A 27,133-nucleotide genomic window follows, 5' to 3' on the forward strand; every position below is an offset into this window, starting at 1 on the left:
GCTTAGATGCATAGTCTACAGGGTTTCCACAAAGAGGATCCAGTGTGGTAAACGTAAGACATCAACTCTCATACTTGTTGACAGTGTCTAGTACAGAGGTGACTTTCAATGCATATATCTTAAAGGAAAAAAAAATCAACAACTTCCCCTCATTTAGTTTTTTCATACTGCTCATGGGATTCTCGTGGCAAGAAGACTGGAGTGATTTGCCATTCCCTCGTAGTCGACCATGGCGTGGTGGCTCTGCATGGCATGGCTCACAGCTTCATTCAGTTGCATAAGCCCCTTCACCACAATGTTATAAAACTAAGATCATGGCATCTGATTTCATCACTTCTTGGCAAATAGAAGAGGAAAAAGTGAAAACAGTGATAGATTTTATTTTCTTTGGCTCCAAAATCACTGTGGATGGTGACTGCAGCCATGAAATTAAAAGATCCTTGCTCCTTGGAAGGAAAGCTATGATAAACTTAGTGTATTAAAAAGCAAAAACGTCACTTTGCTGACAAACAACCATATAGTCAAGCTATGGTTTTACCAGTTGTCGTGTATGGGTGTGAGAGTTGGACCATAAAGAAGAGTGCAGAAGAATTGATGCTTTTGAACTGTGGTGCTGAAGAAGACTCTTGAGAGTCCCTTGGACTGCAAGGAGATCAAGCCAGTCCATCCTGAAGGAGATCAACCCTGAATATTCATTGGAAGGACTGATGCTGAAGCTGAAGCTCCAATATTTTGGCCACCTGATGTGAAGAGCTGACTCATTGGAAAAGACCCTGATGCTGGGAAAGATTGAGGGCAGGAGGAGAAGGGGACAACAGAGGACAATATGGTTGAATAGCCTTACTGACTCAATGGACATGAGTTTGAGCAAACTCTGGGAAATAGTGAAGGATAGGGAAGCCTGGCAAGCTGCAGTTCATGGGGCTGCAAAGAGTTGGACAGGACTTAGTGACTGAATAACCTCATTTAGTCTACAAATTCAATTTGGAACCACACAAAATTCCACTAAAGTTTTACGTGGGAATTTGACAAGCCAATTCTAAAATTTATCTGAAGAGAAAAATGAGTAGGAACAGTGAGGAAATTTTGAAATAGAAAATTAGTGTTTATGAAGAGAAGACTTACTTTGCTACATTCAAAACATGCCATAAAGCTCTATTAATTAAAATAGTGCAGCATTATTATGAAAATATACAGATAATTAAATAAAATTTCCAACCATGTATACATGGTACACATAGGGATTTAGTACATGACAGAATGGCATTTAAAACTACTTAGTGAAAGGATGGCTCCTTCAGATAGTCATCTACCCATTTAAAAAATAATTAAGTTAAGCTAATCACTCCCACCAGGCACAAAAATAAATTCCACACAGATTAAATAACCAAAGATGAAAAAACTGTATAAATACTGGAAGAATATAGAGAAAAATGTTTTTTTCATCTTTGTGGCTCCCTAAGCATCACACAAAATTCAAAAGCAATAAAAGACCAGGATAAAGAGGTTATAAGACATCAAAAGCCAGAGTAAAATACAAGTACAGATTGGAAGAAAATTTCAATATATTTGGAAGGTGAAAGGTAACTCTTGAGAATATATGCCAAGCATGTATAAGCCAATTAGAAAAAAAGACGAGTATCACAGTAGAGAAATGGTCAAGGCGTATAGATAGTGTACAGAATGAGAAATGCAAGTGGCCATGACCTGAAAATATGGTGAGATCCACCAGTAATCAGGAAAATGCAAATCCACAAACAAAAATGTTTTATCTTTAGCCATCCCAGATTGGTAGTAATGACCATGAAAGATGTGGGAAAGTGTGTTCTTTCATTCATCAGTGATAGGGTTACAGGTCATGCCTCTCTACATAGTCATTTAGTAGATCTATCAAAGTTTTAAAATTCACAAAACATTGACCCATAAATTACTCTTTAAGAATCTGTTTTATAGAAACACAAAGGTGCATAGTGATATATGTATAACATTCTTTATCATGACAGCATTAACAAACAAAGATAAACAACCGAAATGTCTATCAATAAACATTAGGTAAAATCATTATGGTACATTTATACTGTGCAATGCCAAAGAGTTATTAAAAAGATAGATCTATACAGATACTGATTTGAAAAGATCTCTAAGAAATTATATTAGGTGCAAATGTGTATCTCACAACAACATATAGGGTAATTCTGTTTATGAGGTTATTATGAAAAAGTTGTATATATAGCAAAATGTATAATATAATAAATAAACATAAGGTATTTTCTATTATAAAAATACAATATGTATTATGTGTATCTTTAAATACATTGAAAAAACCCTATGAGAATATATAATTATTAATAATGATGATCACTAGAACAGGAAGCAAGGATATGTGTGGAGTGGGAAATTAAGAACTTCTATGTTTTACTCTATAAGCTTTGATAATATCTAATCTTTTACAACCATGTGTTTACTCACGGCTACATGTGTGTATGTGTGTGTGTAAGAGAGAAAGAGGGTGACATCTATCGAGTAAATAATTTCCGATATTTGCTAGGAACTTTTTGGAATAAATGTGTGGAACTAGACTTTGTTGAGTCCTTACCATATATCTGCACATTTATATAACTCACCTTATTTGTACTGCAACTTTATGAGGGGAGAGTTGCATATGTTAATAGATTCAAAATGAAGACAGGACAGACTTGACCAAGGTACCAGAACAGGTCTCCTTCCAAGAACTTTCCACTGTACTTTGTGCAAGAGCATGTAAACAGTGGAAAGACCCTCAATGTATCCATACAATACCAGGGGCTAGAGGAAAACAAGGACAGGGTGTCAGCTTGTGTCAAATACAAAATATTCCCTACTTTTCAAATGGAGTGATCTTGGATTGTGTTTTCAGCTCTGCCTGCCTACTTCCTGCCTTCAGCTGGGTTCTATGTCTCTAGCATCAGTCACTGGTTCCTGCATCCTGGCTACACTTCCTTCTCAAACCAAGTCTCTCCCTTCTCCCACATGAGTCTTTTTGCAGTCAGATTCTACAGATCTTCACTCCCATGGAAGAAAGGCAGATAAGAGACTGCCTGCTTCCTGCTGCCTCCAGCCAGCAGAACCTAACCAGGGTCATGCCATGCAAATAGGAACAACTGGATTTGGAAAAGACAAGTGGAGAAAAAGATGACTTTGTTGCTGAACAGACCTGATTTTGAATGCCACCTTTGACACTTATGGTGTGACTTGCTTGATTTTTTTGCCTCCTCATTTTGCTCCTCTGTAAAGCAGGAATGATGATGCTACCTTTTTCATGGTGATAAAAATCAACTTACAAAGTGCCTAGTTAATAGCATATGCTCAATAAGTAAATATCACCATCACCACCATTACAACCCCTCTGTAATTATTTTGTCAAGTATACTGAAGTTTCTGTTCATGCAGTCCATGTGTCATGGACCGTCCCAGTAGCCTAGTGAAGTAACGCAGGATAGCAGCGTCAACCCCCTTTTACAGATGAGGAAACTAGAAAGCAAAGAAGTAAAATGACTCGCCTTGCTTCACACACATCACATGGGACAAAGATGCCTATTTAATCTGCCTTCAGTCATGCGGCCTGTTTTCTTGTGTGTTTTAGTATGTTCACCCTACGCACAGTGCCCAGAAAAGGACTGTGGGTAGGTAGATACTCAAAGAATTTCAGTTTCTCATTTGATTTTTCATAAGCTAGGGCCTCTGCTTTCTGTTTTCCCCTCTCTCTCTATTTATTTTCCACTCTATAAACACCTCACATTGCAAATATTTTTCCACACCCTATTCAGATGCCCATTTGGGCCACCAAGGAGCCCATCCCAGTTTCAACGGCATGCCAGGGCCCGTCTGCTGTCAGGAGTAGGTAGTTAGAAGTCAGCAGAGGCTGCTAACTTTGCTAATTGAACAGAAGTTATGGCGGCTGCTCTGTGCACTGTCCATGGTTCTGGAACTATCACCTTTGCTCAACAAGGGCAATGAAAACCTTGTTTTTGCTACAGTCTTCAACCTTGGCCGACAGATGCACTGGGAATAGATTCTGATTTGAGAAACTAGTTGATAATTCCCTGCAAATTGGTCTGTCATGCTTTTTAAGGTTTGTGTGTTCATGGAAAACAGTTTTAAAATTTGCTTTGTGCGTGGATGTGCTCTCTGGCATCCCCCTCGACTCCTCCAAAGTGTCACAAATGACTTTCCTTGAATTTACCAATTTGCAGGATTAATGTGCTTCTCTCTAGACACCTGTGCCCTAGATAGATTCCAGCCAGCTTAGCTGTTTCCATTCCTAAACTCTGACCTGTTTTGCAGGCAAAAGAGGCCTGGGTTTTAGGTCCCTCCCAATAGGGGCACCCAGCGTGCACGCTAACTCTCGGCCCTGTTTTATCACGCAGCTGTGTGGAGGAGTACAAGCTGGCCCCTGATGGAAAGTCCTGCCTTATGCTCTCAGATGTCTGCGAAGGCCCCAAGTGCCTCAAGCCTGACTCCAAGTTCAACGACACCCTCTTTGGAGAGATGCTACACGGTTACAACAACCGGACCCAGCACGTGAACCAAGGCCAAGTCTTCCAGATGACCTTTAGGTATGGGGCTGATGTCTGCACTTCACTGGTTGAGTTGCTGGCCCAGAATCTGGGCAGGGGGAGGAAGCCATGGGTACCATGGGACAGAGGTCTGGTCAGTATCTCCCGAGACTCACAAGCACCAATGAACAAAGTGTCAGAAGTCAGCAAAGTCTATTCTCTGAAGTTCCTTTCCACTGACCGAGGCCTTTGTCTATGCCATCCTCCCATTTTCTAACTCTCCACATATTTTAATTTCAATCTTAAATCATCCTATAAGTATAGTTAATGGAATTTTTAATGTAATTAATCTTTTCATCTATTAAAAAGTAAGTATCTTATGTAAGCTTATTCAGGCAGTTCAAAAATAAAGACATTTAATGAAGTAGAAAATAAAATTCCCATCACCCAGAAATAGCCAAAATTAATATTTTCTTGAACATTCTTAAAACACCCCTCTCTCTTTCTCTATCTGTATGTCAGTGAGTAGACAAACATACCAATGTGCCAACTCTCAGTAAAGCTGTTTAGAAATTGCTATTTTTTTCTCACTGGTATGTCAAACACCTCTTTCCCTGTTAATAAATACAGACATACATGTGAAATTAAAAGATGAGTCTACTCTCATATGAGAATAAACAGGAGAGCAACTGGGTTGTCCAAATTATATGAAGATTAGACATGCAGTCTAATTCAGAAAGTCTTCCTGGGAGAGTTGAAGGAATTGAGGCTGTTCTGTCTGCAGATGAGAGGCCGTCAGTGGGATTTATTCGTGCCTCAAAATCTGAAAGCCATAAGATGATACCACGAGAAGAACTGAGAACTGTTCCATACATAAGAAATGTTTGTCTTTTTAAAAAAATATATATGTACTTTTAGACAGTTTTGCATAAAAATGTAATAGGATATTATCACAAAGAAAGCTTCACCTATCATTTGCAGTCATGTCAACAGAAGTCAGAACTGGTAAGAAACATCACCATCGGAATCATCCTCATCCTGCCAAATAATTAATAATTGTTGATTGTAGTAGGAGTGGTAATACTCGTTACTATTTATTAAGAAATACTGTATGTCATGGAGTAGGAAATGGCAACCCACCCCAGTATTCCTGCCTGGAGAATCTTATGGACAGTGGAGCCTGGTGGGCAACAGTCCATGGGGTTGCAAAGAGCTGGACATGAATGAACGACTAACACATACTGTGTGTCAAGCTCTTTACTAAGTATTTTAATAATAATGATAGCCACAAGCATTAATTTAGTATATGCTGTGGGCATTCTAAGCACTTTCTATCCACTGATTTATGTCATCCTCACAATGGCCCTGTGAAGTAGAGGCTGTTGTCATCCTCTTTATACAGATAAGAAGTGGCAGTGTTCAGTGACTTTCCCAAATTCCCTTTATGGGAAGTTAAAGAGCCAGGACAGTGCAATTACCGCTTCACAATTAAAACCCTTTGAGATACCATGGCCTCCATTTTACAGTTGAAAATTTTCAATAACAGAGAGGTAAACTGACTTTTTCAGTCTAGTGAGAGGGAAAGTAAGGATTCAGATGTATGTCTGACTGACTTCCCAGCCCTGGTCTTATCTTCTAATCCAGCATATCACATCACTTCCCATTTTATAGAACTAGAATGAAAATGTGAACTCATTAAACTATTCATCTATGTAGCTGTCACGTGCTTTTGAGCATCTGCAGTATCCCACCTACCATGCTGGTTACTGGAACACAATGGGAAATGAGATAAAAATGGCTTTAGACCTTGCAGTGTTTAGATACAGTGTGTGTGTGTGTGTGTGTGTGTGTGTGTGTGTGTGTGTGCGTGTGTGTGCGTGTGTGTGTGTGTGTGTGTGTGTGTGTGTGTGTGGCATACAACCCTAAGTACTTAATTTGTAGCAGGTATTATAAAGTAAAGATACAGTGTTCCAGGAAATCAATTAACAGTGGGATCTAATTTAGTTGGAGAGAGTGAGGGGTGGGTGCATCTATTGGATTAGAAAGCAATAATAAGGCTCACCGTCTAGTTTCCAGGGGGAGTGTTATTTAACTAATACCTGGAAGATGAGTGGGAGTTAGCACTGGAAAAGTTTTCAAGCAGAGACAGATGTTCTAAGAGGGAAAGGAACTTGACTGACTTCAGGAAATAAAGAATCTGGTGTGCTTGAAACTGAGAACGTAGGGGAGGAGTAGTGGGAGGTGAAGGCAGAGTGGCAGAATGGCAGATCATGGGGGTCTTGCAGGCCAAGGCTTTATTCTAACAGCAAAGAGGAAAACTCTTAAATGGATAAATAAGGAGCATATGTCATGATTGCATTGCATTTTTTTCAACTTTATGGTAGCTGTGCGGGGAGTAGATTGCAATGAAAGTGGAAAGGGAGACAGTGGAATGGGGTGAATTAGGTGTCTAGAAGCCACATGAGAATGTTAGCAACTTCAAGCCAGGATGATGGAAACAAAATTGAGAAAGGAGATTTGGGGATATATTTGAAAGGGACAATGGACAAGGACCAGGGAGCAGTTGCAGGCAAAGGGTGAGGTTGAGGGTGACAGAAGTGACTGGCAGTCTCACAACAATTTAATGGCGGGATTGAGTTCTCCGACTCTCCCACCCAGATGCTCAAGCAAAGACGGATGGCACTCGGTCAGAAAAACCCTGCGAGATATTTAAAGGCAATCTGGATGAGCTACTCAATTCTGAGATTCTAGAATCTTGATTTTCTATCATTTTAATAATAGACTATTAAACCTGTGTTAAGCATGATGATGGGTAGAATATTGCTGCCTGGAATCAAAAGGAAGAAATCAACTGCCCCTCACCTTCAAGAAAGGAATCTACAAATGTGCAAAAAGACACCCACACAATTAGAAAACAAATATGTGAAAATTGAATTTGCAAAGATATGTTCCAGGGAATGCCAGTGGTTTTCAGAGTTCCCATCTGAAGACTTTCAAAAGAATTTAGAAGGAATAATATAAGGCTTCATTAAGAACAAAGCTTATGAACTGGAGTTTGCAGTGATGACAAAGAATAGTGCTTCCTGGGTGGGAGAAGAGCTATAGTCATTTTCATGTTCAGGAAGGAACATGCAGAAGCCTGGATATATTGATAAATGAGAGGGAGAGATAGGAAAGCAAATCTCCAGATTGACCCAGCTCCAAAATCCAGCCCTATTCATGGCCAGCAGAGTCTTTCTGCCTCATCTTTTAACTGTGGTGTTTTACCATATCCCAGTCACTGTGATATGGGCACATTACTTGTTTTATGTAGTTTGATTTCCCACAGCAACTATCAGAGTGACTGGCATGTGATAAATGATCAAATCCATGAGTTCCCACTCTCAAGGTTGAAGATTAGCTTGGTCCAAATGAAGGACACAGATTGGGAGGTAAGGTACTGGATCCTGAGGGGGCATCATGGAATCTTGGGATCTCGTTTGCATGTGGGGAAGGGCCTTTGCTAAGGTCACAAGGCAAGTCATTTGAGAACTGGCCTGTGAACTCTGATCTCCTGATGATCCAGCAGGCTTGCCTTCCCCCTGTCAATAGACTGGTTGATAAGAGAGAGCTTGGCTCCTTGAAGGCTGATCTGGGAGTTTCCGGGCTCACACGGAATTTTAGCCCCATCAGGAGTCTTCCTTCTGCCTCAAACACTCTGTTTATTGTTCCTCGCCATTCAGTCTTAGGTTATCCCTGAATAGCTAGGGCCAGTCCACCCTGATTTGCTCGTGGAAGGGAGTATAGTGAACAGATCACACTCTTCTCTTTTGACAACAGCCTCCAGATTCAGGGAACTCCCTAGACTCCCATTATATTAGAATAGCCCATTTCAACAGCTCACTCATCCTTGGCTTCAGTTAAACTTTCTTTGCAATTATTTCTGTCCCCAGACCATGTCGCCACTTGGAGCCCCATGCTCAGGCGGTCGCCTTCCCTCTGTGGGAAGGTGAGTGGCTTCTAATGAGTCTAAATTTATCTCTTTCAAAAGTCTCCTTTCCTAAAAAAAAAAAAAAAAAAAGTCTCCTTTCCTGAGCCCCAGATAAGGGGGAGCTGGGGCTCCTCTGTCCTTCAGGCTCCAGAAGGCAGGCCTGCACGGTTCTTCAGCACCAAAGGCTGTTGTCATTTCTTTCCTGCCCCTCCTCCTCCCCTCGCTCCCGGAATCTCTGGTCCAGCCCTCCAGAGTACCCAGTCGTCTTACCATATGTCCCATCTCCCGACAATGGCCTGGCCTGGCCTGGGATTGCAAACCCTCTCCCAGTTACAGACTCTGCTCTGTGACAAGCCCCATGCTGCTCTGTCAGCCCCACCCCATGCCCCCGCCTGGATGCCCACACCTGGTGACTGCTGACAGGAGACAGGCCTGCCGCTCATGCCCTCTCCTGAATCTCTGAAAGCACAGCCTGGATTTCTGCTTTACAGAAGTCCTGCATTTCAAGTTTCTGAACTGGGCAAGCTCTTAAAGATCAACAGATGCTCACCCCTTACCGTGTAGCTGGGGAAACTGAGGCCCGGGGATGGATATTATTTACCCAGTGCTTGTCATGATCTGGGGCCCTTCTGAGACTGAAAGTTTGAGTGTGTGAGTCCCAAACCACCATTCTCCCGGCCTCTGGTTCTGTTACAGGTGACGTACGTCTCCTCTCCATGTCCCCATGTTAGCGCGTGGCAAGAAGGGCCACCTGCTTCACTCTGCTTCTAGTGAGAACGTGGGTGCCTTTGGGGGCTGCCAGACTCATAATGAAGGGGGCATCTTAGGCAAACCCCACTTCCATAGATGTGACTCTGCAGGAACCTGACCCCCTTCCTAGCCACCTCGTAGGTTGTTGAATGTAGGATGCAGCTCCTCTCTGGGAGGGGAACATGGGGAGAGTTCAGGACTCTGACAAGTCCAGGAATCATCCACTATGTGGGAGGATGAAGTACGGAGCACCCGGAGAGACCCACGGGGAAACACTGACAGTGTGAGAGCGATAAGGAGAAGCAGGCAGAGGGACAGGCGGGGCGTGCGGAGACGAGAATGGAGGGGAGGTGAAGTGGGGATCAGAGCGGCAGGAGGCGGGACTGAGGCACAGAAGGAGATACGGAGGATGGCAAGGGCTAAAGAGATGAGTAGTTAAATGGCGAAAGGTGAGGGACTCAGGGAGGCGTGAAGGGTGAAAGGCTTAAAGGAGAGACCTGAAATGACAGGGGAAAGGAGGACAGACTAAAGTCACAATATCATTTACTCCCAGGAGGGAGTAAGTTTTGTTTTAAGAGTCTGGATGGTGTTAAGAGAGAGCTCTGGATTAGGAACAGGTTCAGATGGATTATGAAAGCACTTAAAAGCCTTTGGTAAAATGCCAAGTTCTGAGGAAATGTGGAAAGTCGAATATCTCACCTCTGAATTGCCCCCAAACTCAGTAAGTGATGCTAAGCATTGCTGTTTCTCATCCCTTCTGGTGAACTCTGTTGGTCTTAATGACCCATACAGGCTCACTGTCAGAATTCCCTTCCCTTAACTCTCAATCAGGAAGAGGCTGGCAGAGACTGTTGGAGCGAGATAAACTCACAGGAGGTTGGTGGTGTTTGTTGTTTAACTTGTTTGCTGGTTTGTATTCCACTTGCCCCTTTTTGCCCATCCTTATTCATTCCGCCTCATTTTTATTATAAAGAAAGGTCAACTTCGGTTACAGATGGCAGAAATTTAGATAAACATCAGTCAAGGACTATTATTGAGGTTGGAGTCTCAGAAGTTGCAGCGAGGAGACATTGCTTGGGAATGGGGGCTGAGCGAATACAATCGTACATTTTGCAGACGCCTCATCAAAAAGAAGATGGTTCTGCCAGCCGCAGACACCGGCTCATAGGCCTTCCCAAATGACCTCCAAAGAGTGTAAAGAGCTCATGAAAGATTTACTAGAAAGGCTATTTCCAGTCTGGGTTGCTTATCAGACATGCATGTTGTACACATGAATAAGATGACAATTTGGGTAAGATGTGGCATTCAGGATGAAGCACCACCAACCCACGCCTGATGAAGCAGAAGGATTCTCTTTAAAGATTTGAGGAAAGCTGGCTTTCACTTGTAGCACCCACTTGTTCCCCCGCTGAAGGGCCTAAGTCACATCTTATTAAGTGGCTCCAAAGCTATGGTTTCTCTGCTGCCTTCCTGGGACATGGTTAATTGTACATGCTGCTCTTGATCATTCCCTGTTTCCTGCTCTTTCATCATGTGCATACTTTTTTATTTGCCAGGTCCTATACTACATACTCTATGTTTTCTCACTTAATCTTTCCAAGACCTATTGCAAAGTAGCCCTTGACAACTTGGTTTTACAAAAAAAAAAGAAAAAGAAATGACTATGTCAGTCAGACTGCATTATACTGTGTCTTGGTGACACATGACTTCAGAACCTCAGAGGCATCACGAAAAGTCTGTGTGTTGCTCATACCACACGCTCTGGAGAGAACCACAGCACTTGTGCTCATTCTGGTGTTTGGGAATCTGGACTGAGGGGACATTCTCTTCCCGTGCTTCCATGAATGCTGCCATGGTAGGGAAGGAGCGTGGCTTCCCCACAGCCTCCTAGAGGACACATTCTGCTCCCGCTCCATTGGCCACATTAAGTCTTATGGTCATGGTGCTCCTCCAAGGGCTGAGCTGAGACATAAAATTCCATTGTATGCAGGTAGGGCTTCCCTGGTGGCTCAGAAGATAAAGAATCTGCCTGCAACGTGAGACACCTGGGTTCGATCCCTGGGTTGAGAAGATCCCCTGGAGGAGGGCATGGCAACCCACTCCAGTACTCTTGCCTGGAGAATGCCCGTGGACAGAGGAGTCTGGCGGGCTACAGTCCATGGGGTCGCAAAGGGTCGGACATGACTAAGCATAGCATAGCATGTGCAGAGAAGCAGAGAACCAGAAATATGTGGGACATCAATACTGTCCACCACACTGAGGCCCAGAGATGTTAGGCTTACCTAGCCTGATAGTCATACAGCCTAACTGATAGCACGCAGGTCTAACCACAAAGCCCCCTTAGCAGGACTGCTTCCAGACTCCCAGGATGCTCCACTTCATATCAGCCCCTCTAAGAACTGTCATTAGACTTCTGTTCTCTTGTCAGTTTTCTTCATTCAATTCACAAAGAACCATAGGCTATAGTTGGGAGAACTTTGGAGAACAGTTTGTATAAACCCCTTCATTTGCCTGAGGGAATTTATGTGAACTACCTAAAATCACATATAACTAGTGAATGAATAAGCCAGGCCTCCAACCCCCAGTCTCTTGGGCTTCTCTATTCACTGGCAAGATTTAGGTATACAGCATCCACCTCCTCCACTGTACGGGTGGTAACACCAAGGCCAAGGTTCCATAAAGAATTAACAGCAGAGCCAGGCCCAGAAGCTGTTTTTCTGTACTCTTAGGCCTGAGTGTTTTGTAATATACCACAATCTTATTGTAAAAAGAAAACAGAAAAAACAGCAAAGGAGGCAAGTAGTGGAGAAATTATCATTTGAAAGTAGCATAGCTTCTGGCTTTGAAGGACATTCCCAAGCCTCTCTATTTAGTAACGCTCTAGCTCTTGGTGAAATCTGCAGATGACCACCTGGAGACACATCTGTGTGCTGCCTTCTCTGGGGAGTTGATGGTGAGATCTTGGAAGTGGACTGAGGGACAGAACTTGAAGGCTGGATCACAAGAGTCCCAGGGACTGTTTTCCCTTGGGTCCTCACTCCTTGGCTAGCTGTGAAGAGTCTCCTTTCTGTGTCCCCATTTTTCCAAAATTTACTAACATCACTTGCAGGAGTCAGGCCCCACATGGTGAGATCTTGGAAGTGGACTGAGGGACAGAACTTGGAGGCTGGATCACAAGAGTCCCTGGGACTCTTTTCCCTTGGGTCCTCACTCCTTGGCTAGCTGTGAAGAGTCTCCTTTCTGTGTCCCCATTTTTCCAAAATTTACTAACATCACCTGCAGGAGTCAGGCCCCATATGTCGGGTGTCCCTTAGGTCAGAAAGTCTTCATTCCTGTTCTACCACTTCCTGGTGATCACTCTTGGCCATTCTCTCCTTCTGATTCCTGTTGTCGCTTCTGTATATTAAGGTGAGGGCAGAGCTCAGATGAAGACTGAGGGCTTCTGACCTAGAATATAGCACTTTTTTTTACTCAGCTTCATAGCTAGTGAAGTCTTTCCTACTCATCTGACCGTAAGAATCACCTTGCGCTGTTCCGAGACCCACCAGTCATTTTTTGCCCCAGATAAGGGACCTGGGAAAGTGAATTTCCACTGTATCCCCAGGTAGTTCCCATGATCTACCAATTTGGGGATATTGTTGTTATTTAGTTGCTAAGCTGTGTCCAACTCTGTGACCTCATTGATTGCGGCATGCCAGGCTTCCCTGTTCTTCACTGTCTCTCAGAGTTCGCTCAAACTCATGTCCATTGAGTAGTGATGCTATCTCACCATCTCATCCTCTGCCACCTCCTTCTCCTCCTGCCCTCAATCTTGCCCAGCATCAGGGTCTCTTCCAATGAATTGGCTCTTTGCATCAGGTGGCCCAAGTATTGGAGCTTCAGCTTCAGCATCAGTCCTTCCAATGAATATTCAGGGTTGATTTCCTTTAGGATTGATTGGTTTGATCTCCTTGTAGTTCAAAGGACTCTCAAGAGTCTTCTCCAGCACCACAATTCGAAAGCATCAGTTCTTCATTGCAGGGTCTTCTTGAGGGTCCAACTGCCACATCTGTACATGGCTACTGGAGAACCCACAGCTTTGACTATGTGGACCTTTGTCAGCAAAGTGATGTCTTTGCTTTTTAATATGCTGTCTAGTTTTGTCATAGCTTTCCTTTAAGGAACAAGCATCTTAATTTCATGGCTGCATATCTAAGATGCCAAGTTCTAGAGTCTGAGTCCTAACTTGCCACTTGTCCATGGCCTGACCTTGGGTGCATTAGTTCATTAAGCTCACCTTTCTCATCTCTACGTTAGGAATAAGAACAAGACTCACTTCCTGGTGATACTGTGATGATTAGATGAGATTGATGAGACCCCTGTTTTGTTCCTATTCTCAGCAGATGGGGAGGACCATGGTGCCACAGCAAGTGGCCAAGTCAGTAACTAAAGAGGAGTCTTAGGCAAAGGCCATCCTTATGTGCTCAGTTCTGCAGGCACTTGATCCCATTCTTGGCTGTGATCCGACACAAAGTGTCAGCGTGCCACCACGAGAAGGAACAGGATCCGAATCCCACACCTGCCATTTCCTGGTTGTGTGACTTTGGACTTCTCTCTTAATCTCTCTGAACTGTAAGATCGTCAACAGTGAAAGTGGGTTTTACCTCCAAAATATCCTCAAATAGCTATTTATTGTTCAGTTGCTAAGCCAGCTTTTTCACTCTCCTCTTTCACTTTCATCAAGAGGCTCTTTAGTTCCTCTTCAGTTTCTGCCGTTAATGTGGTATCATCTGCATATCTGAAGTTGTTGATATTTTTCCCGGCAATACTGATTCCAGTTTGTGCTTCATCCAGCCTGGCATTTCGCATGATGTACTCTGCATATAAGTTAAATAAGCAGGGTGACAATATACAGCCTTGACATACTCCTTTCCCAATTCTAAACCAGTTTGTTGTTCCATGTCTGGTTCTAACTGTTGCTTCTTGACCTGCATACAGGTTTCTCAGGAGACAGGTAAGGTGGTCTGGTATTCCCATGGTATTCCCATCTCTCTAAGAATTTTCCACAGTTTATTGTGATCCACACAGTCAAAGGTTTTAGCGTAGTCAGTGAAGCAGAAGTAGATTTTTTTTTTTCTGGAATTCTCTTGACTTTTCTATGATCCAGCATCTGTTGGCAATTTGATCTCTGCTTCCTCTGCCTTTTCTAAATCCAGCTTCAACATCTGGAAGTTCTCAGTTCACGTACTGCTGAAGCCTAGCTTAAAGGATTTTTGAGCATAATCTTACTAGTATCATGTGAAAAGAGCTATAGTAGGGATTCAAAAAGCTAATAAGCAAGGTCCTAGATGCAGTAGGCTTTCAGTAAACGTGGTTTTCTCTTCTTTCAGTTGCTTTCCTTTCCCGACAATTCCAAAAGCCATGCTGTAGATGAAGATGTTTTCTGGTGCATTCTCTCAGATCTTATCTCTGGACTGGAGTCATGGTCACCCTACCAAATTCTTACAACTAACCTCTACAGGTGTTTTGGTGAATACATTGCTTTGGTGATGTGCCCAGCACAGAGATAGAAATGTAGTCCATCATGCTTGCTCCATGGGTCTCTTGGAGGTAGACAGCTCAGCCAGCAGTGTGAGATGGGGCAGCAGCCACGGTCACCTTCTTGTAGGTGTATTCATCCAGCCTTTGCAAAGATACAACCGATGTGCTGTATCACCTGAATCCTATAGGGTAGCCCCCTTTGTTTCTGTCTGAATGACCTACAGTGAAATAAATCTAAATAGAAATGTGAAATTGAGAGGCTCATGTGTGCCCCATGTGGAACTTGATAACCTGGGCCCAGATCCAAAGGTTCCAGAACTATGTTTATCTACCACCTCTGGGGTGATACTAAAAATATTTAATGAGCGGCATAGAATCGGCATTGACCGACTGAAAAGGATGTCCGTTCCAAGAGAATGAAGGTTCAGCAGTAAGCCGTCCTGGACCCTCTATTAGTCTTGATCACCTTCTAGCTTTTCTGATTTTCTCCCCCTCCTCTCAACTCATCACATGTTCTGGTATGTTTCTCGACACCTGTAAGCATGATTGATATTGTAAAGCTATTTCTTCTTTTCCTTCTGAAGCTGGTTGCTGAGGGGCATAGGCAGATATTCCTCCTGTGGCACGCGTGGGCAGAGCAGGTTGCCTGTTGTACTTTTCACATGAGAAAACGGAAGCTTAGAAAAGCGAGGTGTGGCTTCCGTGGTGCCATGCGTTGATGGTCTGAGACCATGTGATCGTCAAAGAATAGGAAAGCAAATAATAGCTCATCATCTTCGTTTTACACAAAACCTCCATCTAAAGATAGGAATCTCCCATATGTCTGCTCAGAGCCAGGACTCAGTACACAAGAAATGTGCCAGTGATTCTCAAACCCTTACGTGCATCCAGATGCCAGGGGGTCCTGCTAAAACACAGGCTCTGGCTGGGTTGTGGGGAAGGCCTGAGACTTTGCATTTCAAATGAACTCCTGGGTCCGAGGACCAGTTTGAATAGCAGAGTGGTAAGCTGGACTTTATGCTAAATGTGAGGCCAGGTTAGGCCTGAGGCTGGAGAAGGATGGCTGCCCCTCCATTTACCTGTTTGAAAGCAGCAACTGAGTCCCAAGACCAGTGGCGCTGGGACACCACGGAGTTCTGAAGGAGTCTCCCCCTAAGTGACCAAGTGCAGAGATGGTTTTGGACTTACAGCAGCCGGGCTGGACAGTGCCGTCCTGCAATTCAAGAGGCCCCTAGTGCATAACGCAGCATAACTCATTCTCTGCATCCGCTTGTCGGCTCTGCTGACTGATGGGTACAGGGATGCAGAGCATCAGTACCAGTGGGGGAGGCACTTATCTTGACCCCAGGGTCCTGAAGCTGCAGCTGGGTGCCCAGATCTGAGCCCCCTCCATCTGCCCGCTCTACAGCTCCAGCCATCATCCGATGCCATGGAAAATACTTTCCAGTGGAGAGCTGAGCTGCAGTCTGCATTAGATCAAAGGTGGAAGGCAGACTCCTTGAAAAGCCGTGAGAAATCCATTTGGGAAGGGACATTAGTCTGGGCGAAGCTTTATTATTCTTAAGTGCTGAGACCAAAATCTCATACCGTCAACACTCATTAGTTTAATTGGGGACAAAAAGAGAGTAGTAAAATTAAGACCTAGTGGAAGATGCTTTTTATTTATTTATTTTTGTAGGGAGCTGGGATTTGCAATCCATTCTTAAACAAGGCCTCTCCCATCTCCCTCCCTAATTACAGACAGAGAAGAAAGAATAGCTGCTTTATTTTTTAAAACATTTTATTGTCAGTGTTCACATCTCGAAATATATCACGTGTGGTCGTTTTACGTGGAAAACAAATTATACACAGCTTATTTTGAATTCTCCAACTACCCTCAAGATACATCTCTTGTCTGCATAAGGTGCTAAACAGCCATGTCCATTTCACTCCTCTTTCCAGTTTTCTACTCAACGTCCCCCTCCTTTTGGTTTTATTTTTAACTTTCAAAATCCCTGACTACGTTCTTTTTTTCTTGGAGGGGGATACTTATTGGGACCACTGAGGCATCTGAACCAGAGACAGTTTTTAAGGAACCAGTTTCATTACACTCAAAGGCAGGCAGTAACTCAGGCTGGTCTAAGTACTTGAAAGGAAAAGTTGGTAGGGAAGCTTTGGAGCAGATAAGGATAGATTGTAATTAGCACAGTAATTGTAATTAGCAGAGCGATTGTAATTAGCACAGTGATTGTTTGTTCATAATGGGTGCTTCCAAAGTGACTCCAGGCAGTTTGTTCTCTTAAGTATCTTCTGCCATTTCCCCTGGTGATCTTGTTTACACTGCTAATACACTAATGTGCTTAGCAGTCTCTTTTATAAATGAACACTCCAAAGGTACAAGCCAACCCAGCCCCTGGCCAAGCATTATACATCCTTAATTAATGGAGTCCCCAGCACTGAAAATTTACTATATTTGCATTATGCTAAGGCAATGCCTGTATATTACTCTCTGAAGAAATCACACTTCAGAAGTCATTTGTTATTGTTATTGTCATTCTGCTAATTACATGAGGGAATGGGGCGTCGCCACAGGACTGTACTTGAGGTCAGAGATTGCATTCCTGGCTTTACCACTTATTCTGATTCGTCATTTAATAAGTTCTCATTAAACGACATCTCTGATGCGTTAGGCGTGGGGGATGAAAAGATAGAGCCAGGCAGGGTCCCTATTCTGATGTAAATGGACCGCTGGCCCAGCCTTGGTATCCTAGGCAGCAGGGAAGACTTCCTGACAGAGATGCTGGCTAAAACCTGGAGGATGTGATGAACAGTGAGCTATGTGGGAGAGTGCTCCAGACAAGTAAAAGCACAGAACATCAGCAGACATGAACATCAAGGTGGCTCATGAAGAGGGTGCGAGGATGGGATGGTAGATATAAACCATGATGAACAATGGACCTTCAATCAGGAAGGGTTATTTAAGCACCACAGTAATGGGACCATTACTGGCTGTAAGACTCTGCATGGTCTTCTAACCTTTCTGAGCCCAGACTGCTCATCACTAAATCAGGGAACATAATAATACCAATCCCACAGGAAAATTACGGTGGGGAGGGAGAGGTGATGAGAAAAGCCAGGTTAAAATGCTCTGCAAAGTGTAGAGATGTGTGCAAATGTTAGTGACATTTTCCTAACATGAATCTGAGCATCTGTGAGATACCACTTACTCCAAAATTATGTGCTGGAGTGTGCATCCTGGCACATTGGAGATCATGTGAGATGCAAATTCACCAGCATTCCTTTCTTTGTATTCCTTCCAGAGAAATGCAAAAAGTGAGTCTATTCTAAGCTCACATTAAGAAGCCTACGCATATGAATCAAGAAAATTAATTTTTAGGAAAATATTTCCATCTCAGGGAGATGCCCTGAATAGAAATGTATTTAGTAACAATTCAATGAAAGATATGATCACAGTTTATTAGATGTGAATTAATACAGAAAACTCCAAGGGCAGTGGCTGGGGTTTTATGTAACATCACCACTGAAAAATTACTATTAATGATAACGCAGCGAAACACCTCAAAGGTGGCTTTTAAGAGTCCAAAATGAGCATTTATTTTTATGTCTCATAAGATCCTCCGAGGAGCCCATTAAGTGGGCAGTTAATTAGCAGGCACACGCCAGGAGCTTATCGTGTAGGCATTTGGGTACCCCAGTACTGGTTAATTCAGTCTATCCCTAACCACTTTGAAAGAGCCTTAACTTCGAATCAGCCAGCCACCTCTACACCCGCCCACTGTGAATGTCCTCGTGCTTTGACCTTGAAGCTGTTTAGCTTGTTTTGGATGCTTTCCAGAGCCAGAGGAAAGAAAAAGGATAGAGGGATTGGTCTCCCTTGCCATCTCATAGCTGAGAGAACTAAAGTTACACCAAGGGATACTTTTCCAGTTTTCTGTTAATTAACAAACTACTTCTAAGGAGGTATTGAGGACCCAGTCACTGGAAAGATACAAGCCCAGAAGCCATACCAGCATCTTGCAGCTGTACTTGCAAAGAAGGTAGAAACTCAGCTTGAAATTAAACTAAGCTGCAGTTACATTCTCCTTCAGCCCTGTGGTCCAATCAGCTAATATACATTGAGTACTTATTATGTGCTAGGTTCTGGAGATGCAAGCTGAACGACACTCACAGAGTTGAACATTAGTGTAAAGGGGAAAAGAATGTTCTTTTCCTTGGTATTATCTAAGGCTGTGCTTGTTAACTTTTTCCTTTCTCTAGGGGCTGGGATCCATCCCTGTGAGATATAATCATCAACGAAGAAAGCAGAGACATACGTTGCAAATTCAGGAGTCACTGTACCAGGTGGGGCATATCCCATTTGTCCACCTCCCACTGAAGTCCCCCAGTACCTTTCTACTCACTCACCTCAGCCTTAAAAGGTTTCCTGCTCTTTGTTTCAATGAAATGGAGTTCAGACTCATCACCCCTATTGCAGTAACCTTGAATAAGATCAGATTCAGATTGCTTTAGTTTTTCTTTTTCTTTTTTTCCTGATCCAGGATCTCATCTAGTGCTCCATCAGAGCAAACTTGTCAGTGTCCATCGAGGAAGACTTTATTTGAGGCTGTTGCAATCAAGGGAGGGAGGTCTGGACTCAGTTCCATTGGAGCAAAGCTGAGGCCATGGGAGTGGAAAAGCCCTGAAGGACTTCAGGGGGCGGGGGACCAGGGGTCTCTGCCTCACACAGTGCAGTCGTTTCTGAATCTGCAACTCTGTGTCTCTGCTTTTTTCATTGATGATTACATTCAAAGAGATGACTCCCAGATCCTTGAGAAAGACACTCTTGGGTTATAAAACTGGCAAGAGGCTTTTTAAAAGATTTACCTATCACAGGGAAGAGAAGGAATTTACAGTGATGAGTCGTCTGAAGGAAATGCTCTAAAAGAAGGAAACTCAGGGACCCAGACCTGAAGAAGCAGCCCGCCTGAAGTGTGACCAAGCTGGGCAGACCTTAATCCAGCTTAGCCATCACCTTACCTTTAGTTGTTTGTCTCCTTAGGCTCCTCTTGGCTGGACAGTGGGCAGGCTCATTGTTTTAACTGATTTTTTTAATAGACATTACATTTACGAAGTTCAAGAATAAAAACAATATAAAAGACATCCCAGGGAGTCCAGTCGAAGGCTCTGAGATGACCTGAGATGGGTTGGTGGGAAGGGAGGGAGGCTCAAAAGAGAGGCGCTATACCTATAATTATGACTGATTTACATTGCTGCATGACAGAAACCAACACAAAATATAAAAATTTTTAAAAAAATCCAGTAAGGAATGGTATTCCTTTCCATGTTTCTCTCTATTCATTTTCTCCTACCTTATCCTCACTATTATTAGTTTCTTGGGTATTTTTCCAGTGTTTCTTTATAAAAATTCAAGCAAATAAGGTTAAATAGCATTCTCCTTTTTCTGTCACAAAAGATACATAAAATATATTGTTTTTTATGCATCCTCCCAACTTAGTTATATTTCTTAAAGATTTCTCCACAGGAAATACATTTTTCAGCCATAACACAAAGAACATTCTAATGTTGGGGTTTGGAATCCCACTGGTGAATACCACACCACTGTGGAAAAACTAAGACACCAGGGAGATGGGGAAACCTGGGTTGTGAAGGTGGGTGATTCCACTTCTTGGACTGTTGGGCCTCACACAGGTGATGCAGATGATGTCCCCTTCCTTGGCCTGATCTCTTCATATGTGAAATAAGCATCCTTCCACCTCATTGTGTTGCTGTGAGAAAACTAAGATAAGAAATATAAGGAACCTGATCCTTAAATAAAAGTAACTGTAGTGGTAGTAGTAACAGTAACAGCAAGAACTATTATTATTCATAGTAATAATAATATAGCATTTACCCCCACCAGGTACCACTGTATCTTCATTCCACCAAAAATATTACCTATTCATTCCATCAAAGATTAAATACCTGTTACATGCTACTCAGGTTCTAGGGAACCAGGACTCAACAGAACAAAATGCATAAAAACCCTGCCTTTGTGTCCACACACCACGTTTTCTTTATCCATTCTTCTGTGGATGGAAATTTACATTGATTCCTTGGTTTGGTCACTGTAAATAGGGCTGCAGTGAACAGTGCAGCGCATGTGTCTTTTTGAATTATGATTTTCTCAGGGTATGTGACAAGGAATGGGATTGTTGGATCATCAGTTCAGCTCAGTTCAGTCGCTCAGTCGTGTCTGACTCTTTGCGACCCCATGAACTTCAGCACCCCAGGCCTCCCTGTCCATCACCAACTCCTGGAGTTTATCCAAACTTATGTCCATTGAGTCAGTGATACCATCCAGCCATCTCATCTTCTGTCGTCCCCTTCTCCTCCTGACCCCAATCTTCCCCAGCATCAGGGTCTTTTCCAATGAGTAAACTCTTTGCATGAGGTGGCCAAAGTATTGGAGTTTCAGCTTCAGCATCAGTCCTTCCAATGAACACCCAGGACTGATGTCCTTTAGGATGGACTGGTTGGATCTCCTTGCAGTCCAAGGGACTCTCAAGAGTCTTCTCCAACACCACAGTTCAAAAGCTCAATTCTTCGGCGCTCAGCTTTCTTTATAGTCTAACTCTCACATCCATACATGACCACTGGAAAAACCATAGCCTTGACTAGACGGACCTTTGTTGGCAAAGTAATGTCTTTGCTTTTTAGTATGCTGTCTAGGTTGGTCATAACTTTCCTTCCAAGAAGCAAATGTCTTTTAATTTCATGGCTGCAATCCCCATCTGCAGTGATTTTGGAGCCCAAAAAAATAAAGTCTGATACTGTTTCCACTGTTTCCCCATCTATTTGCCATGAAGTGATGGGACTGGATGCCATGATCTTAGTTTTCTAAATGTTGAGCTTTAAGCCAACTTTTTCACTCTCCTCCTTCACTTTCATCAAGAGGCTTTTTAGTTCCTTTTCACTTTCTGCCATAAGGGTGGTGTCATCTGCATATCTGAGGTTATTGATATTTCTCCTGGCAAGCTTGATTCCAGCTTGTGCTTCTTCTAGTCCAGCGTTTCTCATGATGTACTCTGCATATAAGTTAAATAAGCAGAGTGACAATATACAGCCTTGACATACCCCTTTTCTTATTTGGAACCAGTCTGTTGTTCCATGTCCAGTTCTAACTGTTGCTTCCTGACCTGCATACAGGTTTCTCAAGAGGGAGGTCAGGTGGTCTGGTATTCCCATCTCTTGCAGAATTTTCCACAGTTTGTGGTAATCCACACAGTCAAAGGCTTTGGCATAGTCAATAAAGCAGAAATAGATGTTTTTCTGGAACTCGCTTGCTTTTTCAATGATCCAGCGGATGTTGGCAATTTGATCTCTGGTTCCTCTGCCATTCCTAAAACCAGCTTGAACATCTGGAAGTTCACAGTTCACATATTGCTAAAGCCTGGCTTGGAGAATTTTGAGTATTACTTTACTAGTGTGTGAGATGAGTGCAATTGTGTGGTAGTTTGAGCGTTCTTTGGCATTGCCTTTCTTTGGGATTGGAAGGAAAATAGACCTTTTCTAGTCCTGTGGCCACTGCTGAGTTTTCCAAATTTGCTGGCATATTGAGTGCAGCACTTTCACAGCATCATGTTTCAGGATTTGAAATAGCTCAACTGGAATTCCATCCCCTCCACTAGCTTTGTTCTTAGTGATGCTTTCTAAGGCCACTTGACTTCACATTCCAGGATGTCTGGCTCTAGGTGAGTGATCGCACCATCATGATTATCTGGGTCGTGAAAATCTTTTCTGTACAGTTCTTCTGTGTATTCTTGCCACCTCTTCTTAATGTCTTCTGCTTCTGTTAGGTCCATACCATTTCTATCCTTTATCGAGCCCATCTTTGCATGAAATATTCCCTTGGTATCTCTAATTTTCTTGAAGAGATCTCTAGTCTTTCCCATTCTGTTGTTTTCCTCTATTTCTTTGCATTGATAGCTGAGGAAGGCTTTCTTATCTCTCATTGCTATTTTTGGAACTCTGCATTCAAATGGGAATATCTCTCCTTTTCTCCTTTGCTTTTCACTTCTCTTCTTTTCACAGCTATTTGTAAGGCCTCCTCAGACAGCCATTTTGCTTTTTCATTTCTTTTCCATGGGGATGGTCTTGCTCCCTGTCTCCCATACAATGTCATGAACCTCCGTCCATAGTTCATCAGGTGCTGTATCAGATCTAGTCCCTTAAATGTATTTCTCACTTCCACTGTATGATCATAAGGGGTTTGATTTAGGTCAGATGGTAGTTCCAGTTTTAGTTTTTTGAAGAATCTGCATACTGTTTTCCACAGTGACTGTATCAGTTTACATTCCCACCAATAGTGCAAGAAGGTCTCCTTTTCTCCATACCCTCTCCAGCATTTATTATTTGTAGATATTTTGATGATGGCCATTCTGACTGGTGTGAAGTGATACCTCATTGTCATTTTAATCTGCATTTCTCTAATAGCGATGTCGATCATCTTTTTATGTGACTCTTGGACATCTGTATGTCTTCTTTGGAGAAATGTCTATTTAGGGCTTCTGTACGCTTTTTAATTGAGTTGTTTCTCCTTTTGATCTTGAGTTGCATGAGCTGATTGCTTGGTGTTTAATCCCTTACCAGTTGAGACTGACACATATTCACTACCCCGTGTGAAACAGCCAGCTAGTAGGGACTTGCCGTAGGGTGCAGAGAGCTCAGGGTGCCCTGTGGTGACCTGGACGGGTGGGACGGTGGGTGGGGTGGGAGGGGGATTCAGAGGGCGGATATACGTATGCATAGAGCTGGTTCACGATGTTGTAGAGCAGAGACCAACATAGCACTGTGAAGCAGTGAGAACAGATAGAAGCCCTGACCTCATGAGTGGTCGTCTAGTGTGGGAGACAACCAACAAATGAATATATATTATGCCAAGTGTATACACTCTGGAGGAAGCAGGAGGGGGAGGCTGGGGTGTGCTAGGCACGGGATTCTACTTAATACAGGCTGGACGGGGAAGCCCTCTTTAGATAAGGTGACATTCATGCACAGATCTTTAACCAGGGAGGCGGTCAGTCTTGCAGATAAATGGGGACGCGCTTCCAGGCAGAGGGCACAGCGAGTTCACAGACCCTTCACACATTCCATGAACAGAAAGGAGCCCAGAGGTGAATGGAAAGTCGTGAGAGAGCAGGCGCGTGGTCGGGGAAAGGGCTATAAATAAGAAGGTAATGGGTGTCAGGAGGGGCAGTGTGGCAATTTGTACAGGGCCCTATGAGTCACATGGGTCCAGTACTTTGGATTTCACTCTGAGCGAGAAGAGAAGGAAGCCCACACATGGTTTGAACAGAAGTGGGCTATAATATCACTCACGTTTTTAAAAGCCCACTCCATCTGGGGTGTGAAGAAGAGACTGGCGGGCAGGGTGGGAGCGCAGAAAGCAGCTCCAGGGCTTTTGCAGTGGCCCAGGTAAAAGGCGGTGAGCCTGCTGGTAGGTGTCCACATGGCGAGAGGTGGGAGATGCTGGGTGTCTGCTCAAGGTAGCCCCATCGGGGGTACTGATGAGGGAGAGAAAGGAGGGGCGCAGGCTGGCTCCCCGCTTCTAGTTTGAGCGGCTGGAAAGAAGGAGGAGCCGTTGACGGTGACAGGACGGTAGGGGCAGGCTCAAGGGAGGGGAGTAGAAATAGAGATTTGTTAGTGAGCACGTTAAACAATGAGCCCGATGGTGGAAAATCCCAGATGTTTATATCTGTAGACAGTAGTGTAATAAAACCCTAGGGACTCATCACCCTGGGGTTTCCCTGGTATCTCAGAAGGTAAAAAAAATTGCCTGAGATGAGGGAGACCCGGGTTTCATCCCTGGGTCAAGAAGATCCCCAGGAAAAGGGAATGGCTACCCACTCTAACATTCTTGCCTGGAGAATTCCATGGACACAGGAGCCTGGCGGGTTACAGTCCATGGGGTCACAAAGAATCAGAGACTCAGCTGAGTGACTGATGCTTTCACTTTTCTCTCATCACCCTGCTTCAGTCATCTGGTTATGTCTAGTATATATCCTCATTAAGATGTTAGGAAGCCAGTCCAGCAGAAGAGATCAGACTTGAAACACATGTTGTAGATTATTTAGTCTGTAGATGGCATGAAAGAAATGAGGGGAACAAATTCAGCAGGGAGGAGATAGACACGGGAAGGACGTGAGCCCCTCGCCCAGGGGCTCCCATTCTGGGAGGTCAGAGGGTTAAAGAGCCTTCAGCGCAGGAGGCTGGGGAGGAGCCCCCAGTAATAGACAAGGAGCAGCCAGGATTAGCTCTGCCTGTTTAAACCCACTCACTTCTCACAGCACTGTGACTTAAAGACGTGACACTCGTTTTCTTAATGTCATCCCGCTTGCAAATGGTGGAGCCCGGATTGGGATGTAGGCAGTCTGGCTCTAAACCCAAACTCAAATATCCATCTACCCCATCCCTTCCGCCACAGAGCCACACACCTCACTGCCTCCATAGCACTGTGCCAGGCTGAGGGACTCGGCGGGGGTGGCAGTCGGGGAGAGGGAGAATGTTATAAAAACAGCCACATTAAAAGATAACCGACAGTGCAGGACATTATGTGTGTGTGATCGACCATCAAATTATCTTAGTCAATAATTCAATGCTGCCTAATAATATTAATGATGATAATAATTGCTATTTACTGAGCGTTCATCTATGGGTCAGACACTCTGAAGTGCTTCAAATGTTGCATCTTCTTTCATCCTCACAAGTTTGTGGAGATGAACCAATGTTACATCCGTTCTGCATATAAAGGCACTGAGGTAGCAGAGCTTAGAAAGTGGTGGTGATGAATTTGCTCTGTCGCATGGATGGGTTTATGATTCATTATTCAGAAGGCAACGGAGGGAAGGAAGGGGGGTGATATAAGCTTTGGGGTCAAGTAGAAGTGGATTCAAATCCTAGCTCTCTGCAATGTGGTTTTGATTATTTAAACACTCGTCTTGGTTTCCTTGTATGAGAAAATGCAATGAAAAAAAAAAATCATATGTCTGGTCCTCGTACACTTTTTCCTCTGAAATACTTGTAGAAATCCAAATTAAATTCATATTTCTGTGATTCTTGAAATGAAACCTAGAAATGAGACCTATTAAAATGAGACCTAGAATCCTTATTGGATGTTCATAGTAAGTCCCCGTGTGTGTGCATGTGTGCTCAGCCATTTCTAACTCTTTGCGACCCTGTGGACTGTAGCCTGCCAGGTAACTCTGTCGGTGGGATTTTCCAGGCAATAATACTAGAGCAGGCTGCCGTTTTCTTCTCCAGGGGATCTTCCCGACCCAGGGATTGAACCCACATCTCTTGTGTCTCCTGCATTGGCAGGTGAATTCTTTAACAGCTGAGCCACCAGGAAAGCCCTGGTAAGTCCCCAAGACCTAGCAAAGTGCCTATATGCCTAAGGTCTCAGCAAGTGGTAGCTGTAACTTAGAAGCTGATGTTGTCTGTGGATAAAGTATGTGAGACGTGTGGGTCAGAGTAGCTTTCGTGCCCACCCACGACTGGAAACTTCCCTCGGTCATGATGCGTTACACCCTATGGTCCTTTATATTTCAGCTTCCTTTGGTGAAGTTGAGGCTGACTGATGAGACTGTGGCTTTGGACTCAGGCAGACCTGGAACTGAACTCAACCTCTGTTGCTATTAGCTACGTCATGGGTCCTCAGTCTCTGGGATCAAATGCCTGATAATCTGAGGTGGCACTGATATAATAGAAATAAAGTGTTCAATAAATGTAATGCACTCGAATCACCCTAAAACCACCCCCCACCCCATTCCATGGAAAAATTGTCTTCCATGAAATCCTGGTACCAAAAATGTTGGGGACCACTGAGCTGTGTGACATTCGTCAGGTCGCCTGACCTCTCTGAACTTTATTGTGCTTGCTTGTACAAAGTGGTTATATTAACTGCCTGACTGGTCAGGTGGTAAATAATATGTGGCCTTTAAATCAGCTGATCCATGGTAGATGCTCAGTACTGGCTACTTATTTTTCCTTCTCATCCTCAAGGCAGAAACCATGTTTATTTGTATGCCCAGTGATAACAAAAAACAGAGTTTAATGCATAGGAAGTGATTAATAAGTTGGAAGGCAGGAGAAAAGAAAAGAAAAAAAAAAGTAGGGAGAGAAGGAAGAAAGGAAAGGAAAGGAAGAGCGGAAGAAAGTAAGTCAGAAAAGGTTCTGTCATTAGGATTCGTTTTTTTTTTCCATTTATTTTTATTAGTTGGAGGGTAATTACTTTACAATATTGTAGTGGTTTTTGCCATACACTGACATGAATCAGCCATGGATTTACATGTGTTCCCCATCCTGATCCCCCTTCCCACCT

The 27,133-nt window shown here is 43.5% G+C and overlaps 1 protein-coding gene across 3 annotated transcripts in view; it reads left to right on the top strand.

Moving 5' to 3' along the window:
* The window catches only part of ASTN2 (astrotactin 2), a 988,998-nt gene that overhangs the window by 635,744 nt on the left and 326,121 nt on the right, over nt 1–27,133 (top strand). For all 3 annotated transcript variants that reach the window (XM_061163301.1, XM_061163302.1, XM_061163303.1), the window contains one exon: nt 4,407–4,595. In XM_061163301.1, the coding sequence (XP_061019284.1) occupies nt 4,407–4,595 (189 nt within the window). The remainder of the gene's footprint in view (nt 1–4,406; nt 4,596–27,133) is intronic.

The sequence above is a fragment of the Dama dama genome, chromosome 16 (genome assembly GCF_033118175.1).
Source record: "Dama dama isolate Ldn47 chromosome 16, ASM3311817v1, whole genome shotgun sequence".
Taxonomy (NCBI): Eukaryota; Metazoa; Chordata; class Mammalia; order Artiodactyla; family Cervidae; genus Dama; species Dama dama.